Source organism: Numenius arquata, chromosome 11 (assembly GCF_964106895.1).
Source record: "Numenius arquata chromosome 11, bNumArq3.hap1.1, whole genome shotgun sequence".
Lineage (NCBI taxonomy): Eukaryota > Metazoa > Chordata > Aves > Charadriiformes > Scolopacidae > Numenius > Numenius arquata.
The window spans coordinates 7,993,416-8,014,243 of NC_133586.1; the positions used below are offsets into that span (position 1 = coordinate 7,993,416).

Genomic DNA, 20,828 nt, shown 5'->3' on the forward strand with positions numbered 1-20,828 from the left:
CTTCCATGAAGGAAAGAGGCAGTTAACGAGCCCTGCCGTTTCCTGGCTGGTACATACCTTGGTTATGACTCTCTGGTGGATATGCTTGTCAGGAGGGGAGCTTTTAAAGGAAGCTTTAACTGGAATAGAGAGATTTCCTTGTCTGGACCTATAGGCTGTGGGCCCCTCTGTTGTCACCCACAGGGAAACAATGTATTTCTGTCTGGTCTCTTTCCCCCCATTTCCTGGGTTTTAAGATCTGGAAACTCCAGAAGCTTTTCTGACATTGAATCTAAGACAAGCTTGACTTTGATCAGCCTTGAGAGGAAGAACAGAACTCAGGTTTCTGCCATTCCCATGCTATTTGCAATTAGCGGAAATAAGGTTTCTGAGATGAGAAAGCCCTTGCTTAGAGTTTTTCCCCCCTCCCCCCCACCTTATTTTGACTGAGGAAAGAACCTCTAAATTAAGATGCTGTGCTCTCTTCCAATATACAGAAGAGATAAGAGTTAAAGCTGTGTTCATCAATTGCAAAAGAGAACACGTTTTATTTTGCTTTGTGCTATTTACAGCTATTGTCCATTAGGAGTCCTCAAGAGCCTCATTCTCAGCTACAACAAACAGCATGGTCCCATAAGTTTAGCTCAGCAATGAGCCTGCAAAACAGCACTAAATCATGGTGATGGGAGAAAGAGGAAAATGTTTGGAAATGGAAAAATGCAGCTGATATCTTCGTGAAAGCTAGTTTTTGCTTGTTGCTATTTTAAAGCATTACTAAGGTAGACTGTAATGCACAACTAACTGGAGCAGAATAGACATCGTGTGCTCTAATTATGGGGGAAAAAAATCGGAATGACGAGTAGTTCTGCAGGAGCTAAAGGAATCTTTTGCAGTCCCTAAGTGCCCTAGGGACTTGTGTATACCCATTGCTCAAAATATACTAACCTCACAGTAAGGTAAGGTGTAAGAATGATAAAAGACTAATATATCGCTATTGAGAAACAGAGTTCCAGTTGCTTTACTGGACCAGACTATGATTGCTGTGTATGAGCTCTTTGAACTGAGTGCAGTTGACTCTTCTAGTGCCCACCAACTGCTTAAGAGGAAGGCATGGAAGTGGGGAGATGTGGAGGGAGGATTGTTTCCAAGTCTGACTGCATCCCTGAAAGGTCTAACAAATTGTACTGTAATGTACGTATTGAGCAGAACTGTGCAAAAGGTACAGTTAAGGAGAAAAATTAGTGCTTATTCCTTGTTTGACTGTGAAACAAGAAATTTCACTTGTATTCTCAGCTCTGACACAGCCTTTGCTTTGTTGGACAAATTGCTAAACAGCTTTTTAATAACATCTATATTTTTCAGCATGCCATTCTACCTCCCTGTTTCACGTTAATTGATTAATGATTTGTAAAGCATGTGGAAACCGAAGGACAGCTTTGCGAGCTAAGGACAAAGGCGTATAACTTGCAAATTCAGCATTTGTTTACAAGGGCACTGAGCTGATGCCTTTGGTTTTGTTTTCTGTCCTGTTGCCACTCCCAAGCCTGTCAGTTGGGGTCCCTCAATTCACACAAGGGAAGAGAGCCTGAGCTCTGACGTTTCCTGATAGAGTGGGACAAACCTATCCTGGCATCGTTGTGATGCCCTGACAGATAATGCTTTCCACTAAAGTAAATCTGTCAAGTTGACTTTTGCCAACCCCAGAGATTGTGAATGCTCACAAAAAGATCATTTTAAGACAGATAATTGCTTTGTCCTTTCCTTTTATTTTCGGTGCCTGGCAGGTGTCTCCTCCTGCCTTCTCCTGTTTCCTTGGCCCATGCAGGGAGTGTGCTTAGCACAGATGGGATCTTCAAAGAATCTGCTGTCAAACTTGGTCTTTTCTAAGCATATGTATACAGGGAGTTTTTGGAGACTTATAACTAGACAAAATGTGGGTGCTTTTTTCACAGGAACAGCAAATAACATATCTGATAACAAGGAAACTTTCTCTGTCAAGTTGCAAGTCTACTTTGAAACGGGTTCAGTGGAGATCCTATCAATGAACTGTTTAGTAAGACTGATTATTTTTTTTAAAAAGCGACCCACTAAACCCTCTCCCCTACTCCCAATTCCCTCTGCTTGTGTCTCCCATGCCAAATGTATTGCTAGAAACAGCTGAACTCTTCTAGTTGTGACTCCTGAAAAACAGCTTTGTAAATCTGTGTGTCTATATTATATACAACTGAAATCTGTCTTTCTACCAAAAGTAACCGTCTGCCTTAATATGTGCATTGTTATTTCTACCTTTTGTTGGATGGATATGAAATGATGAATAGTTTTGAGTACTCTACCTCTGCAGTTTTTCTGGTTAACATATCCGTGTATTTTCTTGAATTATACCCCTTCAACTTGATCAGTTGCGATTCTGACCCTACAACATGGGTTACTGTCGGAGATCAGACAGCTTCCATGTCCTTCAAGCCCTTAAGCGTGAACAGATCTGTTTAGAGATTTGGAACGTTCTCAATTGTTAATGGTGAAATACTGAAAGTGGAGCAGGACCTCAGAAAATTAAGTTTATTTCTAGCTGCATTTTAAACCTTAGTGAAGTCTGACAGAGTCCAACTTTCAAGAACTGCCAGAAAGTATGTGGTGCCATTTTTAGAGGCAGTAATTGGCCTCTAAATAGTAATTTAAAATAATTATAAAGTAATATAATATATAATTATAAAGTAATAAAATGTAAAATGCCCTCTAATAGTACATGTAAATATCTATAAGGTGTCATAGAATAAACAAACAAAAGAATAGGGATGAAACTAGCACATGCTGGTTCTGAGGACCAAACCTGGCATTAATTGGCAAATAGCACACTCAGGAAATATCTAGAACACTTAGGGATGTATTTTCCAGAAGATATGTTTTGTTATCTCAATTAAAAAGGAATAAAACCCACTCGCAAAGATATTATTCAAAGAGAAGTCCTGTCTATTTATTTTTTTCTTTTGCTTTGTTTTACAGACAATCGCCCTTATGTGTTTCTAATGGCCCGTGTTCACCCTGGTGAAAGCAATGCCAGTTGGGTAATGAAGGGGACCCTGGAGTTCCTTGTGAGCCGTGATCCCATTGCTGATCTCCTGCGGAAATGTTTCATTTTCAAGATTGTCCCCATGCTTAATCCTGATGGAGTCATCAATGGCAGGTGAGTTGTGACATGTACTTATTCTGGTGGTTGTCTGCAGGCTTTGCCCCTCTGCAGGTAGGAGGTCTCGTCTGCAATGTTTTGGGTCAGAAGAATTCCCTTTGCCTCATGTTTTATTCCTTCTGTTATCAATCCCATATGGAAAATGTGAATCTGAGATATAGCCCAGTGTGCTGTCTTGCATTTGTCAGATACACTACAGAATCATGTACAGAATCATGTGTATGTGGCCATAACAACTCTCAGTTGTCCAGATGGACTATTAGTGGTGCCAGAGAAACAGGATCTTTTTTGATAAACGGAGAGCTGTCTATTCTGCTAAAGCAGCAGGGCAGACTTCACCTGCAAAACTGATATGCTTGGGAATAACTGGCTTTAATTAATGCTTTGTATAGCCTAGTGGAGGGGAAGATGAGTAAAGATCTATTAAATTTTCACATTTTCATGGAAATGTTTCCATATAGTGAAGCTCCCTCCTTTTCCCACGTCCTTTTCAATCTTCCCTCCCACATGTTTCCTAAGAGATACTGAATCTGAGCTAGGAAAATACTGATTCCTCTTTGTATTCTTTGCCTTTACACCATCCCTGCCCACCCACACTAACTTCCCTTCCCTCTCCCTGTACATGAGTGGAAAAAGTACAACTCTGCTCCTAGTATGTTAACATGAAATAAATATTGCTGTGCTGCCAGTGAAAGAGGAATTCCCTTTGAAGAAGAATGCACGAAGCTAAGGTAGGCTTGCACTTCACTGGAAAAAGTCTCCCGTGTCTCTGCGGAGAGTGGAGTTTGTTCACTTCATTGGGTGTTTGTGGAGTGGCTGTAAGTCAATAACTGTCAGTCCTGTCTCTGGTGCAGGGGCAGGACATGATGATGATCACATCCCACCAGTAGCTGGGGAGTTGTCTGTTTTGACCTGGTGATAAGGTCTTGCAGGTTTTGGTCACAACTGTGTCCCCTCAGCTTGTGGCAGTGGAACGCACAACAAATCTAGAAGCTGAAAGATCAGCTTAGACAAGCGCTGAAACCACAACGAAGTGTAGAGGAAAAACTTTTCTTAAGCTATGTTTTCCCGTCTGCTTCTGGGTCAGGCTGTGCAGATCAAGTGCTGCAGAAACAAAAGAGTTCTGAGTGACAACTGAGTTGAGTCTGTCTGGTTCTAAACTAATTCCTGTTGGTTTGGGGTGAGGGGTTCAGCAGAGAGCAGCAGCCTGGGCTTTTCTGGTAGTCTGTAGTCTGTGACTCTGAACAGTGATAGCTGTTGTGCTGCTGTGCTCCCCAGGACTTGAGCGTATCGGTGGTCTGGGAGCACTCTGCAGAGTAGCTGGATACTGCCTCAGAGTACTCGGAGCCTCTGCTGGCACAAAATGCTTCCTTGATCCTTCCAGACAGCAGAAGCAAAAAAGAAAGGTTGTGACTCCCCCCCCCCCCCGCCCCCCCCCCTTTCTCTTTTTCCTTTCACTGCACTTAATTAAGGCTTCCAGCAGATGGAGGACTGGAGGGACTGTCTGACCTTTTTTTTTCTCCAGCTGCCAGGAGTGAGCGTAGCAGAAAAAGGACCCTCAGGAGAGAGGACGTGGCTCTCAGTGACACCTGGGTGAAATGTACTGCCTGGGCTCATGTCACACAGGAATGTGTTTTCCCTTCCCTGGTGCAGATGAGCTTAAACTCTAGTTAAATCTGATGATGAATGAAAAGGTTTGGTAAGCTTTGCATGTGCGATAGGAGCAGAGGAATAAGGACTTAGCCATGGCTCTGTTCCTGATTGTGAGGCCTGGGGAAGGGAAAGAAGCATTCCTTTATGCTTTAATTTAAATACTTTTATCCCATGAAGCCTCCTGTGGCCCAGATATTATTCTTGTTTCTTCCCATGTGGTTTTTTAGTAGTCTTGTGTCCTCCTACACTAAAAGAAATGCTTCTGTTCTGGACCTCAGGTTTACTGGTGATCTGCTGGACATAACCATGTGTATTTGAAAAGGCAAATATCTTGCAGGCCCTTAAATCTGCATGTGCACATATAAACATTATTTGGCTACTTAATGTTCCATCTGGTCCAGGTTTAAATGCTTCGGTAAATTCTGTTATCTTTGTTAAGAGGGAAATTGTTTTCTGTGGAAGCTGGTCTATAGCATGTCATCGACCATAGTACTTGTAAGAAGATACTTGCTAAATAATTTTTACTTCTCTAAAACCCATTTCACAACCCACTTCATGAAGCAACTTGTTTGCCCTGGGAGGCACAATCCCTTTTGTGGAAGTCCCACCAGGTGTACCTCAACCTGCTCGAGTATATTCTGCTTGAGTGCCTTGGTTCTCCCTCTGCCAACATCTCAGCCTGCTGTTCTTCTCTAGTTTTGTACAAGTTGCCGTGCTCTCACACCTTCCCCCTGTGAGGAATGGACATTCTGGCCGGGATAGTGGATTTGATGCATTCACTATCTTGGCTCGGTGCTGGACGCTGGAAATTACATGTGGTAACCAGCAATCACAACAAGGATCTCTTCTGTTTCAGTGCCTCTGCTTTTGTCTTGGTATCTCAGTATCTTTCTTTATTTAATAAAGAGTTGGATTCTTTTCTGGTGGCAGTTCTTTGAATCTCCTTACTCCCTCCTCCCCAGCCGTGTGTGCTGGGGTGAGCATACTGCTTCCCTGCCCATCCCAGAGACAGGTGCCAGTGCCTGGTTACAAAGGATTTCTTCCAGCAGCCCAGCTGTGCCCCTGCTGCTGGTGCAGCTCAGAGGAAGAGTTTTCATCCCACCAGGGCACCGCACCACCACACTCTGGAAGTCTTCTGTAGCAATGAGACGATCAGGGCCTTGGTATTTGCTTTGGTTAATGTGATCTGAAAGTTATGCATGGAGAATGTTCCTTTAACACAGACAGGACCACAGCAATGCGATTATGTTCTGGCTGTGTGTGGCTGAGCTGGGAAGGAGCTCTTCGCCCTTTCCTTTCAGTTGGTGCTCTGAGAATCTGCTCCTGTCTGTCAGCAATGGAGAGACTCGCAGCCCTGTCACTGGTGCTAGATGAAGATAGCAGTGATGTAAGCATTCATGTACAAGTAGGGTTGTCATCACATTAAAAATATAGATCACTCCCAAATACTGCATCTAATTTGACTGTTTAACCCGGAGAGAATTGGTGAACAACTGTGTTGCTGCACATGGCTGAGTGTTTTGCTCCATCCTGAACAGCAGTCAGGTGTAGGGTTTGTCAAATAATATTCAGCTGATCTGATAATGGCTATATATTTTAAATTAAATAAAACACCGGTTTTCATAAAGTTGATCTTGCACTTTCTGCCAGACACTGGCTTTTGGCCACTGCTAGCGATGGGATGCTGCCTCAGGTAGACCTGTTGTCTGACCTGATATGGTTATTTGTATGTTTAATTTTGTTTCTTTTTATATAAATTGCAAGGAAAAAAATAGTCTTAATCTTCAACACAAGTAGTGTAAGTGAGTCTGAAGCCACAACCGTATTAAACTACCTCACAAGAAGGTGTCCTGGCAGCCTGACTTTCAAGTTGCTCTGTGAGAATCTGAAGTAGTAAGTGTTGTTTGGTCTCATGGCTCACTACCTTCACCCATACCTCTATCCTCTTTTTAAACTAAGTCATAGCAAAATAGGAAAGCTTTAAAAGAAATTAATCTCTATTGAGTGTTGGAGAATCCATGAAGAAGAGTACTGCTTTCATTAGGAAAGTGATACAAAACGCAGTGAGTGAGCAAGAGACCTGTGCTTTTTTCCTGGCTCTGCTATTGAGGGACTATGAGACCTTGATCATGTCCCCTCCTTTTGGTCAAGTTGTCTTCCTTAAAGAATGTGATAATGACATACTGTAACCTTTGAGCAATTTGAAATGAAGATTGAAGTATGCATGTTGGGAACATTTTTTCTTCAATCTAGATCTACTACTGTTTTAGCTATTAAGCTTGTTTTTAACTGGTCAAAAGTGGAAAATATTGTTCTTGGAAAACTATATTATCAGGAATGGTGCAGAGTAGGCTTTGGTGAAACTTTTTAGATTGCTTTAAAATAAAAATTCCTCTGTTCAAGTGAAATCTTTGTACCCCGAAATTAGATCTATTATAGTCATAGTTATGTAAAATGCTGAAAGCAGGGTTCTGTAAGGGAACATTAATTATGGCAGCACAAAAAGAGGGCTTTATAAGGTAACACAACGTTGGTTGCTGTTCATGCTGTTCCACATAAACTCATTATCCTGCATCTGAGCGTTGAGTTGTGTGTGTGCTCAGGGATGCCTGTGCAGTTGTGTATGAACTGGTCGTGTGCTCACGTGCTGCTGTGCATCCTCCTGTCAGCAGCCTACTGTCACAGCTGTCCCCAGCATCTGCTCAAACCTGCACGCCAGCCACAGGCATGCCTGGTACTCCCACGCATGGGCACAGTCACAACATGGTAGTCAACACTTTGTGGGTTTGGCTGGACTTCTCCAGACACTGCAGTTCTAGGTAAATATTGCTATTTATTACACCTAAATTTAGGGTTATTAATTATATCAGTATAACCTAATTTATATCACCATAAACAGCAGTAATAAATGATGCCAAATGCTAAGACTCAATGCTTGCCAACTGTGCCTGTTTGATGAGGACTTCCCCCCCCCTCCAGTTCCCAGAAGTATTAAATTAAAAATGATCGGCCTTGCAAGATCATTGATCAAGCAAGAAGTGGAAGCTCCTGGCGAAGTGATTTTGTTGTTAAAAAATATTTCACGTGCAGACTGCTCATGGCGTGTCTATGTGTTTTGTGTATTCAGAAATTCTCTTCCCACTGACATATCCCTAACTGGCCAATATCTCAGTTCTCTGTTGAGTTCATGTCTCACTCCTATGTTGCCGCATAGGCAACTGACATATCCTCTTCCTCTACTCTTTTTAATGTTTCCTCTTTCTTCTCTTCTATCTGCCCTTTTCTCCCTCTCTCCTCCCTCCTATTGAATCAAAGAAGCTTTTCAATGAAAAGAACTTGATGCATTTTATAAATGAATCGAACCAATCAGAAGAGATGGGAGCTGGTGAGTCTTTTTTTGGTAAAGGGATGATTTTTTTGGAAGGAGCATGATTTTTTTCAGAACCATGGGGTAACCATAGTAGCAGTTAGGAAGAGGAAATCCTGATTTGCATTTTGGATTATAGCCATGGACTATTCTTTATCTGGTTTAAAAACGTCCTTTTCCCTCCTGCACCTGCCCTCCCACAACACAGGCTGAGTGAGCTTTTCTGCTGCTCAGAGGTGGGGCAGGTGAGGTGCTGGGTTTCTTGTCTCTCCATTGATACTCGCTCCCACTTTATTTAGGTTGTTTATTCCATCCTGTTTTACTTAAGAGGCTTTGTTCATTACCTCCTCACATCCAGCAGAAAAAAGCTTTACCTCTTTGACAATTACTGAAATTCAGATAGAAATGTCCATTAGGATTCCTTCTAGAACAGGTTTCCTCTGCACACACTCAGAATTTACAAAGGGAAAAATGAGTGTGCTTCCACTTATTCTTTGGAATCTGGTCCTTTGTTTTTTGAAGGACACTAATCTTAAGAGAAGGATCAGATGCACATTTATCTCTATACCCAAACCACACTATTTGTATACATGGCTTCTTTTCTCTCCTATATTAATGCTTGCTCTCCTGCTTTGAGACATTGTGTTCTCCAGACAATAAGAGGCAGAACTGATCAGAGACAGGGAAAAAAAAAAAGCGAATGGCCAGTCGAAGGAGTCAGTTTATGATCCAGAAGTGCATCCACAAGGATTAAATCTTGAGGTGATGTCCCACAAAGCTGTATGACTGCAGAGATCCCTCCTTTCCTCCCCCTCCTTTTCTGTATTGCTTCTCTGTGGTCAGGGGATTGAAGAGGAGTTTAAGAATCTAGCTGTGCATAACTGAACTGGCCATGCACTCTGCAAACACGTTCCAAAGGCTCTCTCCAAACTAGTTGACCTATGATGTGTTTCTCTAAGGTTAGTGCGGTGATGTGGGAGGTCTGGGAAAGGTGTGTTTTCAAACTGTCATTAATTAATGCAGTGGGAGAGTTTGTCTCTAGGAGAGAGAGGTACAACAGGATTAGTGTGCTGCTGTTCTTTGGCAGACCCTCTACGGGTCTGTCCCGTGTGGTGACTTCAGAAATCCCATGTCTAAATTGGTACCACCATGTCAAAAGTAGTTGGGTAGATGTGTGAAAGCCAAAGTATACTTGGATAAAAACATTTTGTAAAAGATACAACCCTTACTCATTTATAATGGTGGTGCTCAGAGCTGCACATTGTAAGGTGGCATATCGTGCATTGATACTTTTCTCAGGACTTCAGAGGGGGTGAAAATGCCAGCTCTGGGAGCATCTGTACTGACTTGGTGTATGGCTCTGGGAAGTGCATATGAACTGTGGACTTAGCTTCTACTCTGTTTGGGGAAAGTGTCTCAGTTATTTGCTGCTCTGTTGCCTAAGTCGCCCTCCGCTATGAGGGTGGTGATCCTGCTCTGGTGGGGAAGTAGAGATGGTGAATGAGCACTTCTTGTTGGGCAGCTTGGTATTATCCTCAGTAGGCCAGCCTGAAGGCTTTGGGTGCCTGTCTACCACTTTTATGTTTTTTTACTGAAGTGAGGCTTGTTTGAAATGGGTGGAGACCACCTCTACCTCTTCAAGCCAAGTAGCCTTGTTGCTCTTGTCAACCTTGTAAGACCCTCCCTTAGCAAAGATTTATGGATTTGGGAGCTTAGGGTAGCAAATGTGGGTCATGCATGCACAACATGAGATAAAATGTGGTCTGTGGTGTTCCTCACCTCATCTCTGCAAGCTCTTCCTTGGTGGAGCCAGAAGTGGGGTCTGGCCTTGCATGGTGCGCTTCTCAGAGTACCTCTCTGTGCTGTGCGAGGTGCCCCAGTTTTCACCAAGGTCCTTTGCTCTGTGTTGATGTGACAGCCCATCCTTAGCTTTCCTTCTGTGGTGAGCATCCTTCTGCAGACGGCTGCGCCCCAGGACTCTCCCTTCTGACAGTGCTTCCGATGCAGTGTTGTTTATTCCTTCCTTTATCAGCCAGAGCTGCTGGGCCCCCTGAGTTATTAGCTCTATTCACTCATTGTCAGTGTTTCCTCCTTCGTAAATATGCCCCCATACGTCTCTGCTTCTGAGGAATAGGCTTTCTCTTCTATTTACTGCTTTTCCCAAGCCCCCACCTCCTCATCTCTCTCTCCACCCAGTGGCCCAATAACAGCCAAGGAGATAAATAAGCTACATAACTCTTCCCAGCTATTATTTTTTGTTGTTGTTGTTGTTGCTCTGCATGGTAATATATATAATAACAAGGAAACAAATCTTATTACTAAAGTAATTACAATAAATAAAAAGCCTAGAGGGGAGATGAAGGAAGGGTCTGTCGGGGGAGTGATTGTAGTAGGATTTTTTAAAATTTAATTTACTTGAGATGTTCTCTGCCACTTTGTTGATACCCTGCTGAGGGGGGCTGTGACTAATTAGCAGCCAGCTGTTGTTCCAACACCCTCACCTAATTTATTGTGTGGCTGAGTCTCTAAAACAGGAGCCTGTCTGCTAACATTGTCTACGGGACTCAGCACCAGCCTTGTGCCAGTGGTTGGCTTTATTGTTTGGTGCTTTTTTCTCCTGGAAGATGAATAGCTGAGGTTTTAGGTGCTTTGCTGCCATTCCTTTTATCTTCCAGCATATCCCATGTGCTTCCAGGAGTTTAAGCAGGAGAGTACACTCAATCTATTGCATTGTAACTGCTTGTCCCAGTGTCCAGCCTAATAACAGACCAACAAAACTGCTAGTTTTTAACAAATTGCCCAGAGAACTGCATCACTGTCTGCATGTCTTGGTAGAGAATAAAAAAGATCTAGCAGTAGAAATTCTGGCATGGACAGGGTGTAGGGTTTGTTAAACTCTAAAGTCTGGTACCTCATTGTCCTGCTTGTGGGTTTCTTATGAAAATACCATATTGCTGCTTGCCAGTAGAATGGATATCACAGAACCGTCTGTCTTCTAAATGGTCATGAAAACTAATTAGTTAATGGTCGTATTAAGAACTGGATGGATTTAATGCGTTGTTCCTTGTTTCATTAGTCTTCAATTGCCAATTGCAAAAGCATGTGCAGTCTCTGTAAAAGCTCTGAAACAGTAAAGGTACCCCATGAGTTGCGTGCACCTCCCTCGGCTCTTTCATACCAAATTTATGCTGGTGATGCAAGGCTGCCTGGGAATTTCACTACAAAAATCACTTGATGTGGGCTTAGTGATATTACTGTCTTGGACTACTGAACACTTAAGCTTTTAGCCTTGGAAATTATTTCATTTTAGATAGCTACTACCTTATATTTTCAAATTAGCATGAATATTAGATATGAACATGATGTTCCACAGGCTCAGAAAGGAATAATTTTGTTCTGCATTCGTGTCTATTTTCCTGACTGACGATGGGAGTTCATAATCAGATGTGTGCACTCCTTTGAAGACATTTCCAGGAGCCAGGAGACTGGTGTACAAAGCTAGCTTTTAGTAAAGTTAATGAGATGATTGAATTATATTATTATTCTTGTTAGCTTGATTGTGTATCATTATCCTTTTTGTTTGTTATTATGCTTATTTGAGTCCCCTTTGTGGTATATTATTCCCATAACAATTGTGCCTGTGCTTGGCTCTGTATAGAGACAGGCAAGGAGCAGCTGGTCCCTTGTTAGGAGCTGATGCATTAGTGGCGCAGCCTGTGCATTAGGATTGGTGGGAATGGAAAGGATGCTGGGTTGTTGGCTGTTGTGCAGCCTGGTCCATCTTGTCAGCCCTGGCCACAATGATGCACTTCATGGAGTGTGAGTTTTGTAGTTACAGCTCTCCTTCAGAATTACATCCTGGGATGGAAAGCATCCTGCTGCAATGACTTCTACAACAACCTGATAAAGTGTTGTAAAGGATATCTCAGTATTATCAATGCAGGAATTGAAGAGTTGTATTAGAAATCTTAGACCACCTTGGAATTTGCAGGAGGTACCTGCAAACCTGGCTGCATAGGTAAACCTACACTAAGAAATAGTATATTTACTGCTGAACTTGGATTTTGCTTTTAGCTTGATTGTGATAGGCATCAAATACTGATACCAAAATTGAATATTTTGGAGGTGAGCTAATGTCATGAGTAAAGGGGCTGTTTTGGTCACCCATCTCAAGATCAGGTCTGCTTATCCAAGTTAACGCCTATTGGAAGCTACAGATTCAGAGCTGGAGTTGTTATTCATAGGATGGGAAAAGAGAAGTCCACAAAATGAAATTGTAAAAACTTCACTTTTATAGATGCAGTGAAGAATGTCCAATACTTTACTGCAATATCCACACTACCTGGAAAGCTGAAATTGCCTGGGAATGAAGGTTATTGTCTCTTGTAATATACCTTCGTATATTACACTGTGTAATAAATCAGGCAGTATTTCTTTTGCCCTGAAACTGGACATCCCTGGAGTTCCAAGTGACATTTCACGTTTTATATGACCATTCAGTCCCTTTTAAGTATTAAAACACATCTTTTTTTTTGTGAAATATGCATAGAAATTCTTATTTTAAAGCCTATGAATAAAAAAAAAAATCCGAAGCTTAGTTATGCAAATATAAAGCTGCTTATCCATGATTTTGCTTGAAAAAATTCTGGTTTGGATTAGCTCTGTGTTTTCTCAATGTTGTTCTTTTTTTTTAACATTTTATTTATTTCTGTATTTCTCTCTTACTCTCCCCTCTTGGAATCTGTTATCCAAATGTAACAATAAAAGCTGGCAAAGTACTGCGATAGGAGCAGAGATACTAATGGCCTTGAGTTGGAGAAATGGACTGGCAATTGAAAGTGGTGTTTGTAGAAATGGGACGAAGAGGCTTATCCACAAAAATAAGCTTAATTTGAAAGCTTATGTTTTCAAAATTGCTTGTGCAAAAATGCACCTACAGAGGACCAGCTGAAGTTGAATTGTTCACCTGTGCACATGGTTCATATGATTGCACATGCAATTGAGGTAATTACATGGGCAAATCTTGCTCCAGTGATTTCAGTAAATTGCCACCCAAATTTAGAAATCCAGCTGAATGTCCCACGGAAGCATCAAGAAAATGAAAATCAGAAAATTGAGTCAATGTTGAAATGACAAAGTGAGAAATCAAAACCTCTTCTGCAACCAAACAGGCAGCACTGTTGGGAATCGGGGGGTGGGGGTGGAAAGTGCAGCACAGTTTTAACGCTGCAAAGCAGCTCTGAGTCTTGAAGGGATAGAGAAACTGAAGAGCTTTTGAAGTCAAATAGCCCAGGTTTGAGTTGAGGAAGGGAAAACTAAAAATAACAGAGGGTGAGACTGGCAGGGGAGAGAGTTCCAGTAGCAGTGCACCAGGTCTGCGCTTACTGCAAAACTCTGAGGTTAGTATTTGCACACACCCCAGCTCAATGGTATTGTAACCCAGATAAGGACTCTCGGGTAACTACGATGACATTTTACTGCATGGGAATAGTGATGATTTATGCTGTAATATTCTATAGGAATTACGCTACTTTCAGAATTGTGTAGAGCTGAGCAACTTTTCCATGGCCTTTTAGAACTGGCTTGTTGAATTTCATAAGATGTGTCCTATAAAATGGCCCCATTGTATCCCATAAGGCTCTTCCATGTCTGCGGAAGCAGAACACAGACAAAAAGCAGTAGTGAACAACATAGTCTAGATCCTAATTCACCTTTTGGATTGCTTTCATTTGTCTGCCACAAATGACAAGAACCTAAGGCATAATTATAATAATAGTTGGAGAAGAACTGCTATATTCTACTGTATATATGTATTATAGAAAGTAAATAGGAAAAAGGATTTATTTCTAAATATGTACACATAATGATCCATTATCAGGTCAGTATCTTCATGTGGTGCTGGTTTTAGTTGCCTTTGATTTTTTATTTTTTTTTTGTCTCTGACCCTTTCCTTAAAGCCTCCTGTAAAGCTCCTTGAGTCTTCCTCTTTCTGTAAAGTTACAAGGCAATAACAAGGTGTGAGTGCAAGGATTCCTTCAATGTACATCCAGTAACAGCATCTCTAGTAATAGAGTTTCTTTCTCTGTCTCCTATGTTCCCCCATTTTTCTCCCAAAATGTTGATAATCTCAGCTTTTGAAGAAGGAAGTACCAGATCTCCCAGGGGACGCTTGCTTACACTGAGCAGTGCCTAAAGCAGAAATTTGGTTCCCAGTTCTAGCTCTGGTCCATGGTGTTTTCTACCAGCAGTAATGTTAATAACACTAATGAAAACTTATTTCTTGAGGAACGTTTCCTGTATCCATTGTCTGTTAGCTAACAAAAGGTCATTAGCATAAAAACAAAAGGCAAAGATTAAAAAAGTGATGATTTTTCTGTCTTCCCCATAATGGTTATGGCACATAAGAGGATGTAAAGTGCAGAGCAGCTGAACACTCGTAAAGTATTTTAATACCATTTAGAAATGAGAAGAAGCAGGGGAAGACACTTACGTAGCAATGTAGTTTATTGCACTAATCAGTCACTTGTACAGAGCACTACCATGGTTTTAAATCCTTGCTCCAGTAACGTGAAAAAAATTGGTGGTCTCTCATTCAAGTCTCTAATAGATTTTGGCCTATATCATAGAAATCTCTAATACCACGGTGAATTCTGTTCTTAGGTGGACATAACGTTAGGCAAAGCAGGTCTGGATTATACCTGTAACTGCCAAGCAGTAACACAAGGTCTGAGAGTGAAGTAGAAGGAGCTTTGGGAGATTAAGACTAAGCTACATTTTACTTGGATATTTTTAGGTGACAAGAATAACATCTTTAGGGTTAGGCTGAGATCTCTGGAAAGGCAGTTGACGCTTTGTGGGTTGAATCCTCTGCATGGGAAAGCCAAACCTCCTACTGGTTTATCTGTCTAGTGTCTCACTATAAACACACATAAAGGTTGAACATGGAAATCCCAAGAGTGAAGGCAGTGGGAAAATAATTGGGTTTCTCCCCTCCAGAACATGCATGTTACATAAAGAGAGTTTCCTTTGGAATAACTTCATGTTTGGGGAATATGTTTTCCGGTCTTGTGCACATGCTAGTTTTCAAGTGGAGAAGAGCTATGTGTTTTAAATCACAGTAATTTCTGTCTCTTTCCCTGACATGCAGGTGAGGGCACCCTTGAACTGTGTAACTTCCCTATCCATCTTTAGAGAGATTTGAACTACGTAATCCCATCCAGCACACAGTCTGTTCAAACTCAAATAATGTCCATATCAATGGCTTTGAGCTTTCAGACTCATAACAGTAATACAGTTGGGAATGTAAATAAAAAGGAGAATATTGAGAAAAAGCCTCTGTTGCTGTAAACAGCAGAAGTAATCCTAATCAAGTATATCTTTCCATTAAAGAGTTTCTTACCTAAACAAAAGCCCAGCTCAGAGCTGTTATTTAGAATGAACTGGCTTTGCCAGTATTCATACCTCTCCATTTTCTAACTGGTGTGTATCTGTTCTGATTGTGTGCACTGACAACAGCAATTTATTTGTTATATCTTTTGTCCCAAAGGGTCTCTATGTGCCGTAACAAAATACCTATTTTACTTTCAGGCATTTCTTACTGTACCACCTTTGGACTGGTGGAAAGTAGCTCTTTTGTAACCTCTGAACTCATTGCCTCTGAACACTGCTGGGAGTTGCTGGTTTTAAGCCATTGGGCAGAAGTTGTGGCAACTAGGTCTGCAGCAGATGTTGCAAACTACAGAGTGATTTGGAAAGAAATCGCTTAGGTGCAATCAAACCCCTTCTGTTTTGTGTTTTTTCCCTAAGCGTTTTATTAATCTTTGAGAAACACATGTGGCAGCTCTGTAACCGTAATTTTACTTGCACAGTCTCAAACAGGATGGTTGGTCCCTGAAGAGTGTTTATCTAGCAAGCATGAATCCTCCACAAACTAGCTGGGGTGCATGTATGTTTCTGTCATTGCTAATTTTTGCTTAAACCTGATGTGAGCCTAAATAAGGAGTATGCTTTGAGGTTTTCCAAAAACTCTGTGGTCCAAATGATACCATATTCTATGTGTGTAAACGCAGATATAATCATGGTAATAGAAGCCATTTTGATCCAGATTGTCTGGATTGAAAGGATGCAGTTGTGCTTGAAACATACATATGTGTTTGCACGCACAACTACTCAAGTTGGGGTTTAGGCATTTAAGTGGCCATTTGTGCTCCCATTTTCAATTATTATGTTCATCCTGTGGGAATGGATTTGTGCAAATTAGGAACACAAATATGCATATGTTTTGTTGCGTGCTATCTTGAAAACATGTTGCCTTACTTGTACGTAAACTTGTATTGATTTATCTTTTTTTTCCTCTTGAAATTTCTAATCTGAGGAATGTGAACTGTGGTGGCTGAACAGCAGTTCTTCAGCAACACGTTTTCCTTTTCCAAATGGCTAACTCTCGTAATTGTTTCTGTAATGTAAGCTAATATTTCCAGCTAACAGTTATTTAGGGTACTGTCACGGCAAGCCGTAATTCAACCCCGTTGCCTAGTGGTCCAAATAATGACCAAGGCTTGCCCCTAGCTGAATTATTGTTCTTTTGCTTCTTACTTTCCTTTCATACACATAAACAAGTCTGTCTTTATGCCAAACTCTGAAACACAAAGCAGAAACGATATTATTGATTCAGAGCTCCATCCTGGTAGCTTCAGGGAGAGAAATGCTTGTAGGGGTATGAAGGCCTGTGAAGGGCTTCTTAGTGTCTTGGCCCATTGGATTCCTGGAGGGTCACCAGGGTCTATTCTGTCACATCTTTAATATCTCATATATAGAGCATCTGCTGCAAAATACTTGAGAAGAATAAGAGGTCCAGTTGCTTGGGACTGGAAGGCTACTTGGGCTGATGTGAAGCTGCTGCTCAAAGACCCTGAGTACACTGAAATTTGCACCAAAATTGGGAACCTTTGAGTCAGCTGACTTATATTAAACATAATCTTTATAAGTGTTATTTCCATACCTTCTGTGAAGAGTAGACATCAGGAAAGGACAGTACCAATATGAATGCCACAGAAGTATGAAGTTTTGTCGTAAATTTAATTTTTAAGTTCCTTCATGTTAATAATCCTATTAAGGGTTAGCATAATAAAGGTTTATTGATTAATTTGCCTGTGATTCTTTTGAATGAAGATTGCATTTTTATGAAACGGAAATATATAAAGACTGCATAACAATGACCTAATGAAGTGGCAAACAGTATTTTTTAAATCACTTATAGTGATCCAAACTGTCATATTAATTCTTGGAATGTAACACTTCACACTGGGGGAGTCTGCAAATCATTCGAAGTAATATGGAAGTTTGTGTAACCTGGGAAATGCTAACAAGTACAAGATGCATCTATGAAATGGTTCATAGAAGTTTGAGCCAGGAATGATGGTGGGAAGCTTTGTAAATTGCTGAAAGAACGTGAAAAGGAAGGTTATAATTTTGACTTTCTAAATGGTGATTCATAGACAAACAGGGTGCATGGTAGGACAATTTGCCTGGTTAGATGCGGGAGCTGTGCTCGACCACGGGTGCTTCAAGGGCACTTGGACTAAAAAGAGGCAGTTCTGGCTCTTCTGGGGTCATGGATGCCCAGGTAGTCCTGGGGATGCTCTGCAGAGACTGGGTTCTGAGCGGGGCATGATGAGGTTTGTCAGAGCAAGCTGAGAAAGGGGGTCCGACCCTGTTGTATGTGGATGTTTGGGAGACTTGAAGTGTGGGTGGAGAGTCATGGCCTTGGCCATTTCTGTAGGGGGGAAGGTAATTCAGGATGCAGTAAGCAAAGAAAGAGGTGCAACAGGCTGCTTCTGTCTGTGCTTAGGCGGTCCAAACATGGCAATACAATCTATTAATCTGAGCCAGTACCATGGTCAGGCTACATTCCTGCAAGCTAATGGCAAAAGAGCCTGTATGAATCATGGTTTGATGGCCGTCTGTGCTAACACTTAGGAGACAGCACAGAGACTCATGGATTTGTGTTAGGGTAACAGAGGCTGAAGCACTGGCTCCCGTCTTCTCTTGTTTGTGTTTTCAGGTGTTACCTGGGAACTGACTTGCTGAAATTTTCCATTAGCGAGAGATTTCTGATTGCTTTAGGTAGCCCAAAGCAGAACCCGCTGGATAATCTCAAGAGGCCTTCACTCCATTTTGTATGCTTGAAGGGGTTGAAGAGATGAGATATGTCTCCATTAGGCAGCCGAGTTCAGGAGCTTATCTGCATTGCATTAAGCTGGCTTGCTTCACATCAGCCCGTTAGAGAGCCTCTTTCCCAGACTGGGAAGGAGATGGGACTCTTAGTAATTCTCTAATACCTCATGCTCATAGGCTGCCTTTTCTTTTTCCACTTCAAAATGTCACATTGGATTCCTGATGGAATTAGAGATTTTTATCTTCCTACTCTCTGCTAGACCTTTGACTTTTTTCTGGTTTTCTTCTACACTGAAGACTTAATTTCTCACATAAGTGAGACAGGGTGAAAATTAAACAAACAAGCTGGCAGATAGAATGGTTCTTCATGTCTGGAAAGCTGCAATGAGCTGTGACTCAGGAATTCCAGTGCTTCATATTCAAACTTTTCTTTTTGATGCATTGGGGTCTCACAGGAGCTGACAGTGACATATGGAGAAGGCCCTCTTAGCAGGATTGAGGCTTTTATGTGATAAATGACACAGTATGTCAAAGGACTTCTGTTATCCATCATGCTGGCTTTCTCTGAACATGCTCTCACTGAAAAGAGAAGTAGGTACACAAAAAGCTGGGGGATGCTATAGGTAGGGTCAATGGTGTGTTCAAAAGAGAAAATAAGAAAGCTGGAAAGTACGTTTTCATGTGGGAATTAATAACCTCTGAGTTTTGAATTCAGAATTTTAAAGTCAATTTTTGTTTAAACATCAACAGAAGTTGTCTCAAAAGTTGTTCAACCAAAAGGTTTCAACCCCCCCCCCCCCCCAGGTGCTCAGTGATGAACAGCTAAGCTTTCTCTAAAGAAAGGCTGTTGAGCATGAAGTTTTGGATTGAAAGCAAGGTTCTGTCCCCTGGTGGATCCCCACACTTTCCTTCTTCCTTCAGTTCACTTCTTGGGTAGTTTGAGTCTGAAATGCAGTGGAGGGAAAGTCTGAGTCTGAAATGCAGTGGAGGGAAAGTCATGATCTACACTTTCCTATATATATATGAGGGGCATGGGAAAGACAGGCAAACATAGTAGGTGTGTGGTACAGTTGCTGTTATAAATGTAAGGGATAGAGAACACTTTTGAGGGAAGGAACAGGGCTTTGGCTCTCAGGCCAGATGCAGGAATATCCTCTGTAGGATACTTCCTACTATTGTTGATCAAGAGCTAATGGGGCAGTAATGGGGCTTTCTCAACTCTGTGCCTTCCACTGTTGGAAAGTTTGTTGGCTTTTGGTCTCAGATTTCTTCTCTCTGTCATCTTTTAACCCACCAATACCTCTTTATTTTTTTTAAAATTCATTTCAGATTGACGCATGCACCATGTTCAAGAGGAGCAAGGGATGTGTGGCATAACATAGGCACCTGTCCATTTCAACCCCCTATAGTCCATCTCTTTTTTCTTTCCATCAGCCTTAATGGCTGTTTTTCTCCCCTACTTGATTAATGGACCCTCAATAGCTATGTAGTCTATAAACCTAGACAAGACAAGTAGTCTGTCTCTTTTGATCCCTGAACTCCTAAAAGCCTGATTCTGACTCTGCTTAAGTGGTGTTTATGTGCCCACATGCACAGTAGTAATTGGTGCAGAATATCAAATGTCACTACTTGACATTTCATTCATAACAGTAGCATTTAAAGTAAAGGCTTTAACTTGATGATTCACCAGTGGCCAGTGTCAAATGATCTGGGATGGTGTTCATGTTACAAGTGTCAATCAACAAATGGATTACCCCTGAGATAATTTAATCAGAGCCCATCAGTGAACTGGCTTAAAAAAATCCCATTGCTTCTACATTCCTACTGCAGCCTTATTTCATGTGGCTACAACTTCTGTAGCCCCTCTAATAAACCCATTTCTGGGAGGATGGACTCCTCAGGTGCATCTGTTCTGTAGTTAAATACAGGACTTCAGGTTCCATGGCTGTTGATCTGGAAGCTCCCGCCCAGAACAAAATTTGCTAAACACAAGCCAACCTAAATATATAGATAACTCAGCCCCCTCCAACTCCCAGCGCTGCTGTGCTCCACTTTATTTGACAGTACAGCTTTTCCTTCACAAACTCTTCATGTGATGAGACACTTATTTCAGCTGTTGACCCCTATCAATGACCCCTCACTGGGAGATCAGGTGTAGAGAACCAGGCTATTATCTGCCTTCCACTCACACATTTCTAATCAAAGCAGCCAATTTTGCTAACGCCTACAGCTGAAGTCACAGTGAGGGAGACCCGGCTGAGTACAGAGAAAAGAAGTGCTTGGAATGACAGAGCTGGGGGTAAGAAATCCTAAGGGTAAGGCTAAAAAAAAAAAAGTCAAGCTGGGAGAAAAGATGAACAAGCAAAGCAGGGAGAAATTCTAAATTCCAGTTTCAGTTTTAATACAAGAAGTCATGAGAATCAGTCAGTGGAGTGAAATAAAGCATCTCTACACCCTCCATGCATC

The 20,828-nt window shown here is 41.6% G+C and overlaps 1 protein-coding gene across 1 annotated transcript in view; it reads left to right on the forward strand.

Annotated features, from left to right (window-relative positions):
• AGBL1 (AGBL carboxypeptidase 1) overlaps window positions 1-20,828 on the forward strand; it is a 274,834-nt gene that overhangs the window by 92,283 nt on the left and 161,723 nt on the right. The window contains exon 17 of the mRNA XM_074155673.1: window positions 2,983-3,163. Coding sequence (XP_074011774.1) covers window positions 2,983-3,163 — 181 coding nt within the window. The remainder of the gene's footprint in view (window positions 1-2,982; window positions 3,164-20,828) is intronic.